The 24186-nt window shown below is 43.1% G+C and overlaps 1 protein-coding gene across 7 annotated transcripts in view; it reads right to left on the bottom strand.

Moving 5' to 3' along the window:
• Positions 1–24186, bottom strand: part of FARP2 (FERM, ARH/RhoGEF and pleckstrin domain protein 2) — a 191931-nt gene that overhangs the window by 23477 nt on the left and 144268 nt on the right. For all 7 annotated transcript variants that reach the window (XM_045029426.1, XM_045029425.1, XM_045029428.1 and 4 more), the window contains exons 14-17: positions 23470–23648; positions 16726–16815; positions 11982–12115; positions 10163–10244 (exon numbers count right to left, since the gene is read on the bottom strand). In XM_045029426.1, the coding sequence (XP_044885361.1) occupies positions 10163–10244; positions 11982–12115; positions 16726–16815; positions 23470–23648 (485 nt within the window). The remainder of the gene's footprint in view (positions 1–10162; positions 10245–11981; positions 12116–16725; positions 16816–23469; positions 23649–24186) is intronic.

The raw sequence follows: 24186 nt of genomic DNA, 5'->3' as shown, positions 1-24186 counted from the left end.
TTGGCTGGCTTTTGTTCTACGGACAGGGCCATTACTTATACTTTATAGGTGGTGTGGATAGCACTGCCTATTAAGGTTACCTGACACTTCCCACTACAAGACCCTGTTTTCAGTTGCTTATAAATTTGCCAAACTTTAACTGTTTGGGCTGAAATTTTTCCTGCTGGGTGTCTGCCTCAGGCTGATTTTTTTTTTCTGGAAAATTTCAATCAGAACAGTTTAGCTATTTCTGACACCCAGGCAGAGTGAGGGAGGAACCCACTTAACTCAAATGCAAAGGGGACAAGAGACGGACTGGAGGGAGGGAAAGGAGTATATTGGTACAAGAAGGCAGTTGTGACTGGTACTGGTTGGGCAAGGAGATTGAGAGTGGGAGCTGGGGAACCGGATGGAGGGGAGGCTGGGAGACATTGTGGGAGAGACCAGGAGTGGGTAGGAGGAAACTGGGAGCCAGTTTGCGGGAGGAACTCTGAGATTAGACAAGGAACAGGGAAGCGAAGGCGAGACTAAGATTGGCTGTATAAAGGAACTGGGACTTGAAACCAGAGGTGGGTGGGGTGAGGGAAATGGGTATTGGGGGCCAAGCAGACAGATCAGACAAGAAGCTAGGGGAGAACTGGGATTGGCTGAGCAAAGAAACTGGGATAAGGAGCCAGGGAGGTGATGGGGGAGACTAAGATTGGACGAGGAGCCCAAGAAGAGATACTGGGACTGGGAGCCAATAGTGGTAGTGAGGAGACATGGACATGACTGGAGGGCAGAGGTTGGGTGGGGAAGAGTGGAAAGAGATCAGATGAGGAGTTGGGAGGGGAGAACTGGCACTGCTTGGGCAAGGAAATGGACTGGGGGTTGGGGTGGGGGTGAGACTGGGACTCTGACGGTGAGCCCAAAAGAGAGAGACGTGGTGGGCAAGACAACTGGGACTGCGATGAGAAGCCTAAGGTGAGGAAACTGGGACAAGGAGCCAGGGGTGTGGAAGAGATCATACCTGGGACAAGTTGCAGGGGTTGGGGCAGAAGGGATCAAGCTTGAGGGGGACCGGAGAAGACAGAGAACACTCCCCTCTCAAGCCTGAAATAGAACCCAAGATTCCTGAAACTCAGCCTATGCAATTTGCCTCCCTTGTGTGTATGCATTATGATAAAGTCTTTAATCATCTGTTCACATACTATTTTCTCCACAGACCACCTGCCTCATTTGGTGCACAGGCTGGGCCTGCTCTGGTGATGCATCAGCACTGTACGGCAAAGGAGGCTGTTGTCTGTAGGATCCCTGCTTCATTTGTTGCAGAATTTGTATGGAATGTAGAGATGAGGCATGGAATTGTAGGGGGGAAAAGAAGGGTCTCGGTTAAGGCATTTGAAGGCTGCCTTGGAGAACTGGATTTTATCCCTGCCTCTTACACAAAGCTTTGGATTCTTCGACCATGGAATGTTGTTCCAGGAAGGAGGATTGCTAGGAAGAGATGGGATGCACTTAACGAAAAGGGGGAAGAGTCTCCAACTACCTGAAGGGGAGTTCCAAAGAGGACGGAACTAGGCTGTTCTCAGTGGTGGCAGATGACAGAACAAGAAGCAATGGTCTCAAGTTGCAGTGGGGAAGGTCTAGGTTGGATATTAGGAAACACTATTTCACTAGGAGGGTGGTGAAGCACTGGAATTGGTTACTTAGGGAGGTGGTGGAATCCTTAGACATTTTTAAGGTCAGGCTTGACAAAGCCCTGGCTGGGATGATTTAGTTGGGGTTGGTCCTGCTTTGAGCAAGGGGTTGGACTAGATGACCTCCTGCATAGACAGCTGCAGCACACAGGAGTCAGCAAACAGAGGTGTAAACAGGGAAGTTTCAGTGGGAATTCTGTTGGAGGAGAAGGTTTTTGTATTTTGTGTATTGTATTTTATAGTTATATGTGTGGAGGCTGGTAGGGGCAGTGTGCTGGGAGAGAAACTGAGCCCTGATTAGGGAGTGGGGCTTCTCTGCTTAGGAGTCCTATAAAGGTAGCCAGCCAGTCAGGAAGTGGCATAGACAGCTGCAGCGGCACAGGAGCCAGGAAACAGAGCTGTAAACAGGTGAGTTTCAGTGGGAGTTTGCAGGGGGAGTTTGTGGGGGAGACTAAGAGACCTAGGCAGAGGAATAGACAGGCTAGTGAAGGGAGCGGGTGGTGTTCTGCTGGTGTTCTGGTGCCCGTTGGGGGTTTGATTTGCTGTAGGTGGTGGTGGTTTGCTTTGGTTTGTGTTTCCTGGACTAACAGATTTTAGGTGGCAAGGCTATGACCGATACAGAGGCAGCAGTGAAAGACACAATGAGGATGACTGGATGTGGAAGCTGCGGCATGTACATGATCCTGGAGGGGGTACCTGAAAAAAGTTTTGTCAGCATGAAGTGCCGTCTGATAAAGCTGATGGAAGAAAAGATCCGAGAATTGGAGATGCAGGTGGAAACTCTGGTTGAGTTTAGAAGGGGGTTCGAGCAGATGATGGAGCAAAGACATGAGGAGGCTGAAGGGAAAAGCTCAGACTTGCAGATGGAAGAAGGACCAAAGAATTCTGAGGGGAGACTGCTGGGTGAAGAAAGTGGACAGTGGAAGCATGTGACTAAGAGAACCAGGCAGAGGAAAAGACGGCCCAGTTCCTGAGAAACAGCTCAGGAACAGGTTTGCAGAGTTGGAAATGATGAAGGGGCAGAGCATGTGGTCGCTGAAGGCGGAGATGTTAGGAGTAACAAGAAGGGTTTCTTCAGGTATGCTAGCAACAAGAAGAAAGTCAAGGAAAGTGTGGGCCCCTTGCTGAATGAGGGAGGGAACCTAGTGACAGAGGATGTGGAGAAAGCTAGTGTACTCAATGCTTTTTTTGCCTCTGTCTTCACAGAGAAGGTCAGCTCCCAGACAGCTGCACTCTGCAGCACGGTAAGGGGAGGAGGTGACCAGCTCTCTGTGGAGAAAGAAGTAGTTCGGGACTATTTAGAAAAGCTGGACGAGCACAAATCCATGGGGCCGGATGCACTGCATCCGAGGGTGCTAAAGGAGTTGGCCGATGAGATTGCAGAGCCATTGGCCATTATCTTTGAAAAATCATGGCGATTGGGGGAGGTCCTGGATGACTGGAAAAAAGGTAATGTAGTGCCCATCTTTAAAAAAGGGAAGAAGGAAGATCCAGGGAACTACAGGCCAGTCAGTCTCACCTCAGTCCCTGGAAAAATCATGGAGCAGGTCCTCAAGGAATCAATTTTGAACCACTTAAAGGAGGGGAAAGTGATCAGGAACAGTCAGCATGGATTCACCAAGGGCAAGTCATGCCTGACTAACCTAATTGCCTTCTATGATGAGATAACCGGCTCTGTGGAGGAGGGGAAAGCAGTGGATGTGCTATTTCTGGACTTTAGCAAAGCTTTTGATACAGTCTCCCACAGTATTCTTGCCAGCAAGTTAAAGAAGTATGGGCTGGATGAATCGACGGTAAGGTGGATAGAAAACTGGCTAGATGGTCGGGCTCAACGGGTAGTGATCAATGGTTCCATGTCTAGTTGGCAGCCGGTATCAAGTGGAGTGCCCCAAGGGTTGGTGCTGGGGCCGGTTTTGTTCAATATCTTCATTAACGATCCGGAGGATGGTGTGGACTGCACCCTCAGCAAGTTTGCAGATGACACTAAACTGGGAGGAGTGGTTGATACGCTGGAGGGTAGGGATAGGATACAGAGGGACCTAGACAAATTAGAGAATTGGGCCAAAAGAAATATGATGAGGTTCAACAAGGACAAGTGCAGAGTCCTGCACTTAGGACGGCAGAATCCCATGTACTGCTACAGACTAGGGACCGAATGGCTGGGCAGCAGTTCTGCAGAAAAGGACCTAGGGGTTACGGTGGACGAAAAGCTGAATATGAGTCAGCAGTGTGCCCTTGTTGCCAAGAAGGCTAATGGCATTTTGAGTTGTATAAGTAGGGGCATTTCCAGCAGATCGAGGGATGTGATCATTCCCCTCTACTCAGCACTGGTGAGGCCTCATTTGGAGTACTGTGTCCAGTTTTGGGCCCTACACTACAAGAAGGATGTGGATAAATTGGAGACAGTCCAGCGGAGGGCAACAAAAATGATTAGGGGGCTGGAGCACATGACTTATGAGGAGAGGCTGAGGGAACTGGGATTGTTTAGCCTGCAGAAGAGAAGAACGAGGCGGGATTTGATAGCTGCTTTCAATTACCTGAAAGGGGGTTCCAAGGAGGATGGATCTAGACTGTTCTCAGTGGTAGAAGATGACAGAACAAGGAGTAATGGTCTCAAGTTGCAGAGGGGGAGGTTTAGGTTGGACATTAGGAAAAACTTTTTCACTAGTAGGGTGGTAAGGAACTGGAATGCGTTACCTAGGAAGGTGGTGGAATCTCCTTCCTTAGAGGTCTTTAAGGTCAGGCTTGACAAAGCCCTGGATGGGATGATTTAGTTGGGATTGGTCCTGCTTTGAGCAGGGGGTTGGACTAGATGACCTCATGAGGTCCCTTCCAACCCTGAGATTCTATGATTCTAAGGTGAGTGGGCAAGGAAGAAGAGAAGAGCAGCTAGTCCTATAGAAAGAGGGGAAGAGTCAATGGAGACAACACCACCAAATATGAGCCGCAGCAGGATATGGGATGGGTTGCGGAGGATTGCAAGGGACAATAGAAATCGAGAGGACTTGCAGCCAGAGGGAACAGGGGATAGACCGGAGAATCGCACCGTCACCATGAAAAGGTAGGTCTATGTGATTGGGGACTCCTTACTGAGAAGAACAGACAGGCCTGTAACTGGAGCTGATCCGGAGAACAGAAGGGTGTGCTGTCTGCTGGGTGCTAAGATACGGGATGTGGACCCGAGGCTGAAAAGGATCCTAACGGGAGCGGGAAAGAATCCACTGATTGTCCTTCATGTGGGACTGAATGATACGGCTAGATTCTCGCTGGAACGTATCAAGGGAGACTATGCCAGGCTGGGGAAGACTCTTAAGGAAATCGAGGCTCAGGTGATCTTCAGTGGGATTCTGCCTGTTCCTAGAGAAGGGCAACAAAGGTGTGACAAGATTATGGCGATCAACAGATGGCTCAGGCACTGGTGCTATAAGGAGGGCTTTGGGATGTATGGTCACTGGGAAGCATTCATGGACAGAGGACTGTTCTCTCGGGATGGACTTCACCTGAGTAAGGAGGGAAATAGACTTCTAGGATGGACGCTGGCAAAACTGATTAAGAGAGCTTTAAACTAGGAATTTGGGGGAGATGGTTGGGAGATGTCCAGGTAATCTCCACGCCAGAATTTAACATTGAAAGGGAAGAAAAAGTAAGAAAGGATACAGCCGTGGGCAGGAGAATGGACATAAGGAGGAAGGGTAGTGTAGATACCAGTCTAATAAGTGATACTGGTGGTAGAATGTCTGTGCCTAATCGGGTAGAGAATGACAGTGAAACCACACAGCAAAAATTAAGATGTTTGTACACTAATGCGAGGAGCCTAGGTAACAAAATGGAGGAACTAGAGCTACTGGTGCAAGACTGGAGTACAGGTATTGAAGGCTATGTGCTGTTTAGGAAAGACAGAAATAAAGGCAAAGGTGGTGGAGTAGCATTGTATATCAATGATGAGGTAGACTGTAAAGAAATAAGAAGTGATGGAATGGATAAGACCGAGTCTGTCTGGGCAAAAATCACATTGGGAAAGAAAGCTACTAGAGCCTCCCCTGAGACAGTGCTTGGGGTGTGCTACAGACCGCTGGGATCTGATTTGATATGGATAGACATGCATCCAACGAAGTGGGTATTCACCCACGAAAGCTCATGCTCCAAAACGTCTGTTAGTCTATAAGGTGCCACAGGATTCTTTGCTGCTGATATGGATAGAGACCTATTTAATGTTTTTAATGAAGTAAACACAAATGGGAATTGTGTGATCATGGGAGACTAACTTCCCAGATATAGACTGGAGGACAAGTGCTAGTAATAATAATAGGGCTCAGATTTTTCTGGATGTGATAGCTGATGGATTCCTTCACCAAGTAGTTCAAGAACCAACAAGAGAGGATGCCATTTTAGATTCGGTTTTGGTGAGTAGTGAGGACCTCATAGAAGAAATGGTTGTAGGGGACAACCTTGGTTCGAGTGATCATGAGCAAATTCAATTCAAACTAGATGGAAGGATAAACAAAAATAGATCTGTGACTAGGGTTTTTTATTTCAAAAGGGCTAACTTTAAAGAATTAAGGAAATTAGTTAGGGAAGTGGATTGGACTGAAGAACTTGGGGATCTAAAGGCAGAGAAGGCCTGGAATTACTTCAAGTCAAAGTTGCAGAAACTATCAGAAGCCTGCATCCCAAGAAAGGGGAAAAAATTCATAGGCAGGAGTTGTAGACCAAGCTGGATGAGCAAGCATCTCAGAGAGGTGATTAAGAAAAAGCAGAAAGCCAACAAGGAGTGGAAGATGGGAGGGATTAGCAAGGAAAGCTACCTTATTGAGGTCAGAACATGTAGGGATAAAGTGAGAAAGGCCAAAAGGCATGTAGAGTTGGACCTTGCAAAGGGAATTAAAACCAATAGTAAAAGGTTCTATAGCCATATAAATAAGAAGAAAACAAAGAAGGAGAAGTGGGACCACTAAATACTGAGGATGGAGTGGAGGTTAAGGATAATCTAGGCATGGCCCAATATCTAAACAAATGCTTTGCCTCAGTCTTTAATAAGGAGCTTAGGCATAATGGTAGGATGACAAATGGGAATGAGGATATGGAGGTAGATATTACCACATCCAAGATAGAAGCCAAACTCAAACAGCTTAATGGGACTAAATCAGGGGGCCCAGATAATCTTCATCCAAGAATATTAAAGGAACTAGCACAAGAAATTGCAGGCCTATTAGCAAGAATTTTTAATGAATCAGTAAACTCAGGGGACGTACCGTACGACTGGAGAATTGCTAACATAGTTTCTATTTTTAAGAAAGGGAAAAAAGTGATCTGAGTAACTATAGGCCTTTTAGTTTGAAATCTGTAGTATGCAAGGTCTTGAAAAAAATTTTGAATGAGAAAGTAGTTAAGGACCGTGAGGTCAATGATAATTGGGACAAAATACAACATGGTTTTACAAAAGGTAGATCATGCCAAACCAACCTGATCTCCTTCTTTGAGAAGGTAACAGATATTTTTGACAAAGGAAACACAGTGGATCTAATTTACCTCTATTTCAGTAAGGCATTTGATACGGTTCCACATGGGGAGTTATTAGTTAAATTGGAAAAGATGGGGATCAATATGAAAATTGAAAGGTGGATAAGGAACTGGTTAAAGGGGAGACTCCAACGGTTCATACTGAAAGGTGAACTGTCAGGCTGGAAGGAGGTTACTAGTGGAGTTCCTCAGGGATCAGTTTTGGGACCAATCTTATTTAATCTTTTTATTACTGACCTTGGCACAAAAAGTGGGAACACGCTAATAAAGTTTGCAGATTACACAAAGCTGGGAGGTATTGCTAACACAGAGAAAGACCGGGATGTCATACAGGAAGATCTGGATGACCTCGTAAACTGGAGTAATAGTAATAGGATGAAATTTAATAGTGAAAAGTGCAAGGTCATGCATTTAGGGATTAACAACAAGAATTTTGGTTATAAATTGGGGACACATCAGTTGGAAGTAACAGAGGCGGAGAAGGACCTCGAAGTATTGGTTGATCACAGGATGACTATGAGCCGCCAACGTGATATGGCGGTTAGAAAAGCTAATGCGGTCTTGGGATGCATCAGGTGAGGTATTTCCAGTAAAGATAAGGAGGTGTTAGTACCGTTATACAAGGCACTGGTGAGACCTCATCTGGACTAGTGTGTGCAGTTCTGGTCTCCCATGTTCAAGAAGGATGAATTCAAACTGGAACAGGTACATAGGAGGGCTACTAGGGATCTGAGGAATGGAAAACCTGTCTTATGAAAGGAGACTCAAAGAGCTTGGTTTGTTTAGCCTAACCAAAAGAAGGCTGAGGGGAAATATGATTGCTCTTTATACATATATATCAGAGGGATAAATATCAGGGAAGGAGAGGAATTATTTAAGCTTAGTACCAATGTGGACACAAGAACAAATGGATATAAACTGGACACTAGGAAGTTTAGACTTGAAATTAGACAAAGGTTTCTAACCACTAGAGGAGTTAAGTTCTGGAACAGCCTTCCAAGAGGAGTAGTGGGGGCAAAAGACATATCTGGCTTCAAGACTAAGCTTGATAAGTTTATGGAGGGAATGGTATGATGGGATAGCCTAATTTTGGCAATTAATTGATCTTTGATTATTAGCAGGTAAATATGCCTAATGGTCTGTGATGGGATGTTAGATGAGGTGGGATCTGAGTTACTACAGAGAATTCTTTCCTGGGTGCTGGCTGGTGAGTCTTGCCCACATGCTCAGGGTTTAACTGATTGCCATATTTGGGGTTGGGAAGGAATTTTCCTCCAGGGCAGATTGGCAGAGGCCTTGGAGGTTTTTTGCCTTCCTCTGCAGCGTGGGGCACGGGTCACTTGCTGGAGGATTCCCTGAACCTTGAGGTCTTTAAACCACGATTTGAGGACTTCAATAACTCAGACATAGGTTAGGGGTTTGTTACAGGAGTGAGTGGATGAGATTTTGTGGCTTGCATTGTGGAGAAGGTCAGACTAGATGATCATAATGGTCCCTTCTGACCTTAAAGTCTATGAGTCTCTTCCAATCATAATCTTCTATGATTCTATATAAAGTGATATATGATGCTAATTATGCTGAAAAATCAGGTCCAAGGTATTTCAAAAGGAATATTCCAAAATTAAGAGATATTTTTCATATTTATTTCTCTGTGCCTCAGTTCCCAATTTCTAAAATGCAGATGACACGCCATCTCATGGGATGGCCTGGGGCCACATATTAAACAACAAAGATAAAAGGAAATATTGAATAATTGTTCATTAAGAGAGCCATCCTGTGCCCTGAATGAGACAGGCATCATGTGGAAAAAACAGTATGTGATCCGATAATTAATTACTATCATAATGCATATAACACAAGGGGGCTGAATTAGGGTTGCAGAGGCAGCCTTAGTTCTGGTGTTTCCTAATTTTTGAGTCTATGCCATATAAAACAGTAACATGATTCTCGAAAGAAAAAATTAAATTAAAAAGTTACAATACAGTTGCTATTGCTGCTTAGTAGTAATTATAGTTTACAATCTATGAAGAGTGTACATAATATTTAACAACCAAAGAGAAAGGAGCTAGTACTGGCAATGTGGACATGTGTAAAGTTTGCAAGCAAATGAAAAACCAGTTTAAGCTGGGTAAGCTTTGGGACTGACTGCAAGCCCGAAAGAGAGAGAGACTAGAACTCAGAGGGGTAGAGACAGGGTTGAAGAGATAGGGGTAGGGAAGAGACCAGCAAAAGGATTTGTGCCCACGATAGTACATTCCTCTCCAGAACCTGGAATGGAACCCAAAGTTAAGGTTGTTTAAAGATAGCAGGACAGACACCTCCCACCACACCACAAAAATCAAACAAAACCAGATGTCCACTGAGACAGAGGATACAAAATTCTGTAAAAATTAGTTACTATGGTAGAGATTGGTTGCACCAAAATCATGATATTTTTAACTCTCTCTTATAGTTCATGTTATAAAAACAAACTGAAGATAGATCAAAAAGGCAGATACAGATAATGCCAATGACTGAAGAACTCAGAATACTTTTATTATATTATTTTGCTACAATTATGCTAGTATAAAACTGTGTGTGAACACTATTCCTGAATAAAAATGATTTCATTCCAGAATAATTACTCCAGAATTTAAAAAAACAAACAAAACAAAAAAACAGAGTTATACTGGCATCGCTATAGTGGAATAATTGTTCCTTTATATCTATGCTGCTTAATTTCCTCATGCAGACAAATGCTTAGTCTTCTAAGCAGCCAGCTCATATCTGGTCTTAGATGTAGGTGGTATAAATATACAATGGCAGTAGTGTTAGTTGCTACAAATAGTCTCCTGTTAAATTTTGTTTTAAAGTGATTTACAAACCATAATCAATTAATTTACAAATCACTGAGTTGGGTGAAAATGCTACAATTGGAACTACTGCCCTGTCAATAAGTGATGCTGATCTAAAAATCTCAGAGTTTCAAGAGTCAATTCTTCTACCTTCAGCATGCACATGTTCCTCAGCATGACATCTCCAATCCGTTGATAATCTCCTTTCACATGAGAGTTGGATTGTCCTTCCCTGAAATAAACAAACAATGGAATGAGAAACTGTACTAAGATGAGGGCCCTAGATACACAATTTTTTGAGTCTACTAAAGATGACTTTTGGATAACGAAAGGAAACAAGACTTATTAGAATCATAGAATCTCAGGGTTGGAAGGGACCTCAGGAGGTCATCTAGTCCAACCCCCTGCTCAAAGCAGGGCCAAACCCAACTAAATCATCCCAGCCAGGGCTTTGTCAAGCCTGACCTTAAAAACCTCTAAGGAAGGAGATTCCACCACCTCCCTAGGTAACCCATTCCAGTTCTTCACCACCCTACTAGTGAAAAAGTTTTTCCTAATGTCCAACCTCAACCTCCCCCTCTGCAACTTGAGACCATTACTCCTTGTTCTGTCATCTTCTACCACTGAGAACAGTCTAGATCCATCCTCTTTGGAACCCCCTTTCAGGTAGTTGAAAGCAGCTATCAAATCCCCCCTCATTCTTCTCTTCTGCAGGCTAAACAATCTCAGTTCCCTCAGCCTCTCCTCATAGGTCATGTGCTCCAGCCCCCTAATCATTTTTGTTGCCCTCCGCTGGACTCTCTCCAATTTATCCACATCCTTCTTGTAGTGTGGGGCCCAAAACTGGACACAGTACTCCAAATGAGGCCTCACCAGTGCTGAATATTCTCCCTTTCGATCCATCTCCCCATGCTTCCTACTTCAGTTGAAATCATGGGGAACACCAAATATGGTGGCCACAAAAGATCAACCAACCACAACCACACCCACCCCACAATCACATGAGCAAAGGATCAGAAATTAATTCCACGATGAGGTTGGTATAACTGTTCAGAGATTTGTAAAAATAATCTTGACAGAGTACCATCTGAGTTTGAGTTGTTTTTGTACCCTGTATTTGTTCACTTCTGCTCTTCCAGAACTAGGCTGCTGTAACCATATACAATTATTTGGCTTATGCCCTCTCTGGCAGAATCTTCATAAGCTGAGGCACAACCACCAAGTCATGAAATCCAGGGTCTACACAGAGAAAATCTGGTTTGCTACTATAAAGAGGTAGAAAAATCACTAAATCAATTAAATTCCATGAACAGAACTTAGCACATTCGACCTATGATGGCTAGTTGGATTCCAGTACGTTATGTCTCAGGCTACATGAAAATAACACAAAGGTCATTGGTCCTGGAATCCCTTCTCTAAAATCAGAAAAGCTGTTCTGTGAGAAATTAATAACTTTGCCTTATGCATCTTTTATTCATAGAAACATTTGTTTTCCAGTTACTTTATTTGGAGATACTTTAACCTGACAAAGTAAAACACCCCAAAAGAACATGTACTATTATCCTTTTGACCTTGTGTTTCTTCTCTTTGCTAGGGCCAGGAAAATGAGGTCAAAATTTTGGAACAGGGAGCAATAGGTTCTGCTGAAAAAACTCACACCTGTGCATGCTGAGTACATAACTATACACAAAAAGGGTGATTAGATCCCCTATTATATCATTTACATGTACAAATCTGAGGGATTGTGGGGACAATAATGCATGAAATTGTGGCCTTTTAAGAGTATTTTAAGAGTAGTTTTTCCCCTTCTATAATTTATATTTTTAAAAACACCTCTTCATATATTCCTTTTACACAGTTTCAGAAGTGCCAAATTGTACAGATTTGAAGGATCATCTACAGCTTTTGCCTGAGCATACAGCAGACAATCCCCAAGAACTCAGGCACAAAGCTCACTATTAAGTCTTACCAGAGTGCTACCCTCTGCTCCATCTCTTTCAGGAAACTTCGGTGAAACTCATAGATTGGATCTATATTAGAGAAGAGCAGTGTCATCAGACCTTCAGGCATGGCGTTCTCCTTGATGACTGCACTGCGGAACCACTGCAGGAGAAAATATAAATAATGGTTGTTTGTCAAATATTATTAACAGACAATCTGAATTTTAGCTCCTGAAGATACAGGGAGAGAAAGAGCAGGAGGGAAAGGGAAACGTCTAAGAAAGAGATCATCTAGAGAGTATAAAGAAAGATGCAATTTCTATCCTCGCCAAGCTTCAAAAATTTGAAGCAAGTCATTTGGCCCCAGCCATAGGCATATTCCATGTTCCAGTGGCAAGATGCAGATAGACTATTCTACAACCACAATAAATTATGTGATTCTGGAACTTTCCCACAACCAGTGTTGTATAACTGCTTTTATTTCAACGCTAATGTAATGGTTCTTTTGTAAATCTTGTAACAGTAAATGGAGTTATTCAGCAGTTGGAGACATTTTACTTTGTATTATATGTTTTTTCTTAATATCTTTAGTTCCTAGTGTTTTCACAGGGAGGAAGGGAACATACCTTATGTCTTTGAGGTGCCAAGTATTTCAGTTATCTTATGTACAGTTTAGAATTTCTCAGGTGAAAGAGGAGGAAGTTACTCACATTGTGCAGTAACGATGGTTCTTCGAGATGTGTCCCCCCTATGGGTGGTCCACTGTAAGTGTGCATGTGTCCTTGCGCTGCCAATCAGAGAATTTCAATAGCAGTCCGTCCCATCCACACATGTGCATTGCCTCACCTACCACGAGGCTAGCTAGCATTCACAGGCATTTCCCCCACAGTTCCTTCTCTACAGCAGTATTTATTAGCAAAACTCCCAAGTAAAGGGGAGGAGGGTGGGTCGTGGAGCATCCATAGAGACAAACATATCAAAGAACCATCGTTACTGCACAAAGTGAATAACTTCTTCTTTGTCTTCGGGTAGTATCCCTATGAGTGCTCCACTGTAGGTGACTCCCAAATAGTTACCTTTTGCAGTAACTGAGGTTCTTCGAGATGTGTCCCTGTGGGTGCTCCATTTCAGGTATTGGTGCATCCCAGTGCTGTCAATCGAAGATTTATGGTGGCAGTATCCGCACAGGTTACGTGTGCGCAGTAGGCATCTTGTGGTGCCGTTAGTGCCGCATCTAGCACGCGCACAACCCGAGCCCTCCAGTTCCTTCTCTATCACAGAGTCCTAGCAGCGAACTCCAAAATAGAGGGGAGGAGGGTGGTTAGTGGAGCACCCACAGGGAGACATCTTGAAGAACCTCAGTTACTGCAAAACTCTCTTCTTCTTTGAGTGCTGTCCTTGTGGGTGCTCCACTTCAGGTGACTGTAAAGCATTGCCCCTCAGAAGGCAGGAGGGACTTCAGGTTCATTTGAGTCACAGAGATAAGTACAGTTAGGCCAACTATGGCATCAGCCCTAGAGTCTTGAGTGATTGCATAGTGCTCAGTGAATGTGCGGACAGAGGCCCAAGTGGCCACCCTACAAATCTCTAGTATAGAAACATTGTTAAGGAACGCTATAGAGGTTGAAACTGATCGTGTGGAATGCACTCTGATGTGGGTAAGAAGGTCTGCATGCCGAATATGATAGCAAATGTTGAATGCATGTAGAGATCCATTTAGACAGTCTGAGTGAATACTGCACAGCATTTTGAACACTTGGTAGTAGAAACAAAAAGTCTAGGAGATTTCCAGAAAGGTTTGGTCCTTTCCAGGTAAAACGCTAATGCTCCCCTGATGTCCAATCTATGCAAGTCAGTCTCTGTTGGAGTCTCATGAGGCTTGGAATAGAACGTAGGAAGATGGACTGGTTGGTTCATATGAAAGGATGATGTTACCTTTGGTAGAAATTTTGGGTGCGGATGTAGAATGACCTTGTCTTTGAAGAATATTGTGTAGGGAGAATCAGCCACGAGAGCCCCTATCTCACTCACCCATCAGGCAGAAACAATAGTGACCAAGCGTAGGAGGGAACAGGTGGCTAATTCCAGACTGAGGTCCCAGGCCGAAGTAGGTTGGCGAACCTCTGGGTAAATGTTCTGGAGACGCGTGAGGAAGTGTTAAGCGATGGGGTGCGCGAAGACTGAGGTCTCATCAACCTCATGATGGAATGCTGTAATGGCCGCAAGGTGGACTTTGATTGAGCTTGCTGCTAAACCTAAGTGTTTCAGCTCCAGTAGGTATTCCAGCACTAATGGTAGCAGTGTTGTGGAGGCCGGCATGTGTTTTTCTTGACACCAGGAGGAGAATCTCTTCCGGTTTTGAAGGTAAGTATTATGCGTGGTTACTTTCCTGCTGTTTAGTAACATGTGTTTGACTTGTTCCGAGCAGGCTAGTTTGCCATAATGGAACCATGCAGGAACCATGTTTGTACATAAGAACATAAGAAAGGCCGTACCGGGTCAGACCAAAGGTCCATCTAGCCCAGTATCTGTCTACTGACAGTGGCCAATGCCAGGTGCCCCAGAGGGAGTGAATCTAACAGGCAATGATCAAGTGATCTCTCTCCTGCCATCCATCTCCATCCTCTGACGAACAGAGGCTAGGGACACCATTCTTACCCATTCTGGCTAATAGCCATTCCATTGTAGGTGGAATTTCTCCAGATTTGGGCAAAGAGTGCAACTGTTGTTCTGAGACAACAGGTCCAGATGGCAAGGGAGAGCTTGAGGGGCGCGTATCGCCATGTTCATCAGGTAAGGGTACCATGCTTGCCCGGACCACATCAGGACTATGAGGATGAACTTGGCCTTGTCTAGGCGTATCTTGTGTACCACGAATGATATTAGGGGAATCTGTGGGAACACGTACGAGTTGTGCATCCCATGTGATGAGGAAGATGTCCCCCAGTGATTGTGGTCCCATTCCCACTCTCGAGCAGAACATTTTGCATCTCCAAAAAACCACAAATGCACACAGGTCGATGAGGGGAGTGCCCCACCGGCAGAATATGGATAGTAGGACTCCGTCACTCATTTCCCATTTGTGTTCTCAAGAGGCATACCTGCTGAGTGTGTCTGCCGTCGTGTTCTAACAGCCGGGAAGGTAGGAATTTGAAATGTTTATGTTATGATGTATGCACTAGTTCCAGTTTCATGGCTTCGGTGCCTAGTGAGTGAGATTGAGCGCTCCCTTGGCAACTGATGTAAAACATGCAGGCAATGTTGTCAGTCATATGAATTGATTCGTTCTTTATGCGAGGCAGAAAGTGTCTGCTGGCATTGTGGACCACGCATAGCTCTAGTAGATTGATGTGTAACAGTCTTCGCAAGAGACCATTTGCCTGGAATCATGTGCCGATGCCTATCAGCGAGGCATCTGTCATTATTACTATTGATGGGGGTTCCTGTTGGAATGCATACATTTTCTGGTCTTGTCCACCAGTGGAGAGAGTCCAGGATATGGGGTGGCACTGGAAGTCATTTGTGCAGGCTGTGCATGCTGGGTATGTATACCGAGCTTAACCAGCCCTGTAGGCAGGGCATATGTAGTCCTGCGTGTTGTACTACGAACGCTGAAGCTGCCATGTGTCCTAGCAGTTGCAGGACAGTACGAACCACTATTTGGGGGCTGACTCTTAACTCTGAGATAAGGTTTGTCAGAGTTGCAAATCTGTGCGGGGCAGGGATGCCTTGATTTCTATGGCACTGATATGTGCCCCAATGAAGTCCAGTTGCTGGACAAGGATTAAAGTGGATTTTCATTTGTTTATCTGTAGCCCTAGATCCCTGAAGAGTGCTATCATCATCTGGACTGTGTGCATCCCATGTGATGAGGAAGATGTCCCTCAGTGATTGTGGTCCCATTCCCGCTCTTGAGCAGAACATTTTGCATCTCCAAAAAAACACAAATGCGCACAGGTCGATGAGGGGAGTGCCCCACCGGCAGAATATGGATAGTAGGACTCCGTCATTCATTTCCCATTTGTGTTCTCTTCCTCAGTCTTTCAGAGGGAGACACGTCTCCCGTCCCTGCATGGAGGGTGCCCAGAGATGTGGTCTGTTGGTCTGGCTCTGGTTGGAGAGATTTCTCCATCAGTATCATTTTCAAGCGGACATCTCGGTCACGTCAGGCTCTTGCTTTCAGATTACTGCAGTGGATGCATTTTTGCGGGATATGCGCCTCCCCACGACACTGGACATACAAAGAGTGTCCATCCAAAACAGGCACTGCTTCATGGCAAGAGCCACATTGCTTAAAGCCTGGGGAGCCAGGCATCTTAACGGTTAACTGACCCCAGTGTGGGGAAACTATGGGGAGTGTAAACTGAGAATGTAAACTTTTTTTTTTGTTTTACTAAAACTATCACTAACACTAACTACAACTATTAGAAAGACTAACTACTTAAACTGTTGTTTTTAAAAGTTTGGTGAGAGTGACAAACACTGCCCCTGAGCTCAGTCTTCAGCAGAGGACGGCTGAGAAGGAACCGGATGGCTCAGGTCGTGTGTGCACTAGACGCGGCACCAACGATACCGCAAGATGCCTACTGAGCACATGCGACCTGCACAGATACTGCTACCATACATCTCTAATTGACGGTGCCAGAGCGCACCAGCACCTGAAGTGGAGCACCCACAGGGACAGCACTAGAAAAAGAATTTCTATTTTTTCAAGGTAATGGTTAAAAACCTGGTGTGAGGAACAACAACATTAAAGAAATTTAACTCTCTTACTACTGTAATGACTTCTAGGTCTTTCACATATGTCCGTTCAGTAGCAAGAATCTCCTTTGCTATGAAATACACCTTCTCTGTTGGATATCGCTGAAAGAAAAGAAAAATTACCAATTAGAATTAAACATACATATATTACATTTCTTATTTTTAATCATGAACTCACTTTCAACCAGTTACTGGATCTCTCTGAGGAGAATTCAAGCAATGTTACTTTGGCAAAACTGTTGCCTCCTGCAGTGAAAATGGAGTGTTTCATTTTCAAAGCACTGGTAGTCAGATCAGTGTTGGATTTCTCAAACAAACATTGAAGTTGTTGTAAATTATTTTTTATGTGAGTCTAAAAGACACCTCTAAACTAAATTAGATCACACCACCACCTTGGACTTAGATAGCACTTTTCATTCCAAAATCTCAAAGCACTTTACAAGAGTGGGGAAGGTATTATTCCAGCTTTCACAGATTTTAAATGATTCTGTAATAAATTTAAGTATAACCTGTGTTTCTAATACAACAGCATCACTGTTTTGGCAGTTTGTGAATCACTCTGCTTCCATTTACTCAAAGGTGACACTAATTAGCTAAGAAGCCACAACAACAATCAAAATGCTTGCTGCTTCGTTGCCATGGGGTGACTATGGTAGTACTCTGCTCTATCAACATGGATACAGAGGTTTAAGATGCAGATGCTAGATCCTGGGCCTTTCCTGATGGCTGACTTTTTAATTTTAATATCATTTGTTCTAAGAAAGCAGACGCACTATATCCCTAGGCTGAGCAGATAAGGTTTCTAGGTGCAGTTAACTGGGGTTGCAAGAGTTTGTAAGAAAAACAAAGGCCCTAAGTAATACCAGTTTGGAAAGGCAGTGAATTCTTACTTAAGAAGAGTTACCTTCAGTTCTATCAATGCCATTTGTCCAGTGTCAAAAAACCACTGAAACAATCACTTTGTTTCACTATATTTGGAGTCAGTTTCTTCCAAACCCCAAACTGCTATTTACGGGTGGGTGGGGAGGGGAATGGGAATGGACACCGAAGCAGAAGGAAGGAAATGGTGAAAACAGATTTTCTGTGGTTGCAAGAAATCAAAAGTCAAGTTGGCTTAAACACATATATTATTAAAAAATTCTTAAATAATATTGAGGGTCTGATCACATTTCAAGTTAAGACACCACTTTGTCCTTAACTCACCTTGCTGTGTGCCCAAGATCCTCAATTTATGTAAACTAGTACAGCTCAATTGAAATAATGGAGCTATGCCATTTTACACCAGCTGAGAACCTATTTATCTTTTTGTCCCTCTTAATATAGTATTATAGCTTTAAAAATTATTTCCTCCTTTTTTTTACATATATACCAAGTAAAAGAAGAAAGGTTCCCTCTACTAAAAAATAAAAATCAGTTGCATTATTTCAGGTAACCCCATTTCAATTAATTCTACTGGTATAAAAGTATCAAGGGGCACTGAACCTCTAGAGAATCTCAGAGTTATTAAAATTATGGCACCAGAAAAGCATACGCATTCCACCCTATACTGTACATCACATAGCCTCACTACCATCCTGTTGTACTGCAGGCAGGCACCAGGAGCACAGAGAGGACCATGTAGGTGCAACAGAAGTAAATGCTTTATTGGCTATAGCCCAGAAATGATAAACAACAGCTGGCATTACTACTGGGATTAGTGAGCTCTATGACAAGTATTGGAAGCACCTTCCAATACAATTGCACAGATGACGTCTATGTATATATAACATACCAGATTTGATGTGTTAATAGTGCACTTGTGCAAAACATTTTAATGGCTTGTCGGAAAGTCATTCTTAGGCACACTCTTCGATGGGCCCATCCTACAACATTATTTCTTCCAAATACTTGTCTAGCTCCTTTTTAGGTTATTTTGTGTTTGTTGCTCCCGTTATTGGTTTATTTTCAGTCTTGACTCCTACTGATGTAAAGAGATTCCCAAGTTCCTGTAATTTCTAATACCCTTACTCCAGTTCAGTAGCGCTTTCCTCCAGGAGTCATCCCATTAAACTTCAGTGGGATCACTTATGGAATAAGAAACTAGTCAATGTGAATATGGCATCAGAATCTGGTCCTTTGGTAGCTTTACTTTAGACACCTATAACCATCTTGTATAATTTTACCTGACATTAACCTAAAGAGCCTTATTTTATCAATTTTCTATTCCCTTCAAAAAACAATATAACCTCAGTGGGGTTCCCTCTCATAAATAGTCTTTCCACAGTATACCATAGCTTCTCTAACCTTTCTGAAGAACTGAGATCTCATAGTTCCTGTAACATTCTGACTCCCTTCTGTTGTAGTTTTTTTTCTTTCTAAAAATATTCTATTTATAAACAGGTTGAACAATACATCACATTTCAAATGTGGCCTTACTAATTCCTTATATGTCGCTAGAATAATTTCTGCTCAGAGAAACAAGATGCCATTTGGTACAAACCAGTCATCTTCATTATTCCTCTCTTTAAATTACAGGTAAAAATTGTGCTAGAGGTGTTCACTTCTAAGCATGACTGCCATAGTTACTGTGAGTGCTCAATATACCACTGAACACAATTAGGGCTGTAAGCTTATAGGAGTAAATTTTAGGAGAAGTCATGGATTTGTCAAAGCAAAAAAAGTCAGAGTGACAATTGTGAGCTTAGAGCCACTTAGGGACATGCAAACTACACACTGGGTGCTCCTAGGAATGGTTGTGTGATGTCAGCAATGTATACAGCGTAGGTGACAAAGGCAGTGACAAAAGGAGTACCAGATGGAAAAGCCTGCCTATAACCTCTGCAGCAATGATACTGCTGTGCTGTGAGCTTCTGTGAGACCAGACAGCTCTGCTCCACTTCTCTCAATACTGGTCTTCCAGCAGCTGCCACTTACCTCATCTACAGGCTGCTGCAGGTCCTGTCTTGGCCACCCAACCTACCTATGGGAGGTTCTTTGGGCCTCCAGGTGCCTCTCTTTCCTTTGCAATTCTCCCCACTCCACTCCACCCCCAGCCATACTAGGAGGGTTTTCAAGCCTGCTGTGGTCTCAATGGAAAGACAGAAGAACCTGGGTAAGTGCGTAAGAAAGGAAAACTGAGCATGTGGGGAGAAGAGGATGGTTTGGACAGGAGAAGTGAAGGAAGAATAGAGATGGAGATATCGGAGAAGGAGGAAAGATGGAGGGGGATAGTGCAGGTGCCTTCCAAAATTATTATATGCCAGCACTAGTTTGGAGGATGATAAATGAATGAGAGGAAGAGACAATACTTGGAGAGCAACAACTGAAAGGTGTATGTATGTGTGTATGTGTATATATATATATAAAAAATACTGAAAGGTATATTGTTCAAATGAGAAAAGGCAGGACAGGATAAGTAAGTTATATGTACAGGAAAGAAGCAGTGAAATGAGGAGATTGGTGAGACCACTCTGGATGAGGTAGAATTATTTCATTTTGAGATTAAATGCAATAAAGGAAATAAGTTTACAGAGGAGCTTGCTATAAGATGCTTCTTCAGAAGGAGCAACAGAAAAGTCAGCAAAAATTAAAAAGCTATGCAAAAGGAACATAATGGTATTAATGAGAGATTTCAATTTGAACACAAACTGGGACACAAGAAGTGAAATAAATTAAACAGGGCAATAAATATAAGAGATGCTATTTTTTTAGTCTCTGCTTTGTGCTGAATCATACAGGGCAGGTAGAGAGGCCACTATCTGTCAAAGAGGTCAGTCAGTTGATTTATGTATGTATGTACATAACACCCACAGGCTGGCCTATATACCCACTATCTTTATCTGAGCAGCAGCCAATTCAGAATCCAACTGAGGAGGAAGGAAGTTCAGAGAGGAAAAAAAACATGCTAAATTTTTTGCAGGGGAGGAAACGGATGGGGAAGGAAATTGGGGATTCTTTCCTGGAAAATATTTTAAAAGTGAAAGATCTTTGGAAGCACCTTATTAGCATGATAAATGTGACACTCATTCTCTTCTTTCCTTTTGTTTTAGGGCTTGTCTACACTACAAAATTAAGTTGACTTGATCTATTTTGACCTTGAGCCTCCGAATTAATTATGTCAATTGTGTGTGGCCACACCAGGCTCATTGTCTCGATAGAGTGTGTCACTAGCAGCGCCTGCATCGATGCACAAAGCAGTGCATTGTGGGTAGCAATCCCAAAGTGCAACTTGCCACAGTGTGCTTTGGGAAAGTTTGTGCAATGCCTCATGAGACCAATACATTGTCACAAGGGAGAATGGGAATATTGCATCGGCATCCCATAATGCACTGTCCTCCCTCCCTCATATCAATCGCAAACAACCCAGTGGTTTTCGCGCCTTAAAACTGCCACGCGTACTCCATGCTTCTGGGGTTATGGTGCCTGCTCAGTTGTGCACTCTTGCTGTGAGCATCTCAAACACCTTGCGGTTTCTCCTGCAGTATTTCCAGAGCCAAAGTAGGGTCCACCGCACGGAACATAGTGATGTCCTGCAAGCAGCCCTGCTGCAAGCCATTGGAAAAAAAAACAATTCACAGTTGCTGCTGGCAGTCACAGAGCAGCTGCACTCTGTTGAGTGCCATTTCTGGTCCCATGAAACAAGCACCAGACCCATGTTTCCTCCTGTAAGACCAGTAATTAAGGCCCTCACTATTGTTTTTGCCCTCCCTCATGCACTGACTGGCTCTCCTCATTACTGAGGAGATCAAAGTTACCCAACTTTCTTCTGTCTCCTCTAACTCTGTTACTATTATTTATATTGTAGTGGCTCCAAACATCGTATTAGGTGCTGTAGGAACATAAAACAAAAAGATGGTGTCTGCCCTGAAGAACTCAGAATCTGAGTTCTCTTCCTCGAACTTTCCTCATACACAATCCTCCATTCTTCTTCTCTCCCCTCCACCTTAGAAGGCGCAGCTGTAGTAAGTGCCTGGCATTAGTTCTGAGTATCTCATTCTGTTCATATCTGCTCCATTCTGCGTACCCTAATAGGTAGAGAGGGGTGCACCCATCCTAGATGGAACAAGGGCATACGGTGTGGAACCAGGATGCAGAGAACTCACACAGTGCCTGCAGCAGCAATGGCAGGATGATGATGTGAGGCTTCCTTGCCACTACAAACATTTCCAAGCTAAAATCTAGCTTGGTGAGGGGGGGAGTTGCTCTACTTTATCTTCTTTTTGAGTTTATTTTCTAACCTTTATACATCTCTGAATGCTCCCTTCGAAGAGTCTTTAACATTTCAGTTGTCTTTTAAAATAAATATTTATAAGCAGCAAAAAGGGTATTTATTACTCTAGACAGCGTACCAACTCTCACCTAATGCCCTTTACACTGCAGAGCAGGCACGGTAATGACATCTTTTAAACTGTCTTTCAGGTGCCAACTACAGCGCTATTTCTATTTTCCCTCTCAAATCCTATTGTTCTTTCCCCACCACTGAGCCTCTTTCCTTTTCCAGAAATCCAATGCAAGTGTCAAAAAAGAGTTAACACTGCAGTTCTGCAAGCACATGGTGCCACATAAAAGCAATGAGAAACTAAGGGCTACTGAACATTTTCACCAAGTGTTTTGTAATTTAGAGAAATGCTGAGGAAGACTTACCTTTACTTGTGTAATGATTTAATTTTAGTAAATGGAACTATGTTTTTAAAATACAAAACAATACGGAGTATATAAAAACTTAAGTTACACATTCATGCCCTGATATTTCTATAAAATTACAGCAGCAGCCACCAGCACCAAAACATTTATATTAGTATTCCCATTGTAAGTCTCATAAATAGCCTGTAAAAATTTACCATGAAACTTAAGGTCTCATCCTGGGTAAGTTTCATTTTAAGAAATTATTTTCAAGAGGAAACTGAAGCTTTAGAACTCTCAGAAGTTGACAATGCTTAAAATCAATTAGCAACAAAAATTCACCCCAAGGCTTAAAAACCTTTTTAAATGAGTTTCAATCCAAAGGGAATGCAAATTGTTGAGATATTACACTTTTGAAAAATGAGGTATGTGTGACAGAAATGGAAAAAGACTGAGTGCCACTATACTATTTATTTATATATATATATATATATACACACACACACACACACACACACACGTCACAATTGTTTTATTATTTCCTTTTATATATGATGTGCCTACCATAAAACTGAGTGACAAAGAGACAAAGTAATTGTTAGCTGATCCAGTGTCAAAAACCATCCACTCACCAATCTTCAAAAATAACTGAAAGCTCCCCACTCTAACTTCACCTTCTGATAAAGCCTAAGTAGTTTTTGCCACATTCCCTGTACGTTAACAGATTTTAGCTCAGTGGCCCTGTCCACCCTGGGAAATTAAATCAGGTTAGAACAAAGTTTTAACTAACATGATGTTAAGCACGTAGTGAAGACAAGGACTGTCCAATCAGTTGACAATGTTAAATACAACCAGACTGTGCATACGCAAGGATTATGCTGTGCTTAACAACACAACACACACACTCGACTCCAATAACAGCAATGAGGAGGACTATCCTGGCATGAGGTTCTAATGCAAGAGACTCTGGGACCCCAATGTCAACATACTCCCACTGAATTTTCATTGTAGGAGCTTGCAAACACTACGTTTGTATTAGCACAAAATATCGTTAATAGTAACGAAGAATATACAGAGAATTGCATCAGAATCCACGCTAAATCAATACACACTCCTCATTCATTGCTTAGGTTCTCTGTAGTGCCATTGCCTTACCTTGCGTTTTACTTCCTCTTCCTCTTCTACCCGGGCACTGCCAGCATCACTCAGGACAGGACTCAGAAGAGGAGATGAACCCTGGCTAGCTGGGTTCAAATTCACTTGAAATGTGGGGTTCAAGCTCTGTGGACTCTTCAATGTGAAGGAAGAGAGCTGAAGGTGGTCCATTGAGAGGCCTAGAATTGGAGAAGGAAGGGAAGATGGAATGGGAAATGAGAAAATATATGTTATGACAATGGTTCATTTAAAAAAGCCCACTTACCTACCAGCAATGCAATCATTAGCCAATAACTGTAATCTTATATTACTTCAGAAATGCCAAAGAAACTGGCACACAAACATTTTCAAGCAGATTGAAATAATTGAGTAATCTATACAATTGAGCTATTAGCTGGCAGTTAGATATAGTTTGAGCTATTGAACACAACCTGGATAGGGACTAATAAAATGGCTCAGTTCCCCCTTATTGTGTTAGTGACCACTGCAGATTACTTTTACAGAAGAGTACATTTACACATTTTCCTTTTTTAAAATTAGAATTCTCTTTAGCCCCAGAGAGAAGCTAGGACACGTTATTGTAGTAAGTATTCCTTCAGAAAGCAGGGAGCAAAGGAAGGTGGGGGAGGAAGGAATGGAAAAATCTTTCATGAATTCATAATTTGTGGAATATCTGATCTCAATACCTGTGTTTCTGGAGGTGGGGAATATGTTGCT

Source organism: Mauremys mutica, chromosome 9, assembly GCF_020497125.1.
Source record: "Mauremys mutica isolate MM-2020 ecotype Southern chromosome 9, ASM2049712v1, whole genome shotgun sequence".
Classification (NCBI taxonomy): Eukaryota; Metazoa; Chordata; order Testudines; family Geoemydidae; genus Mauremys; species Mauremys mutica.
Note: the sequence above shows the minus strand (reverse complement) of the source record. Positions and strands in the feature narration are given on the sequence as shown.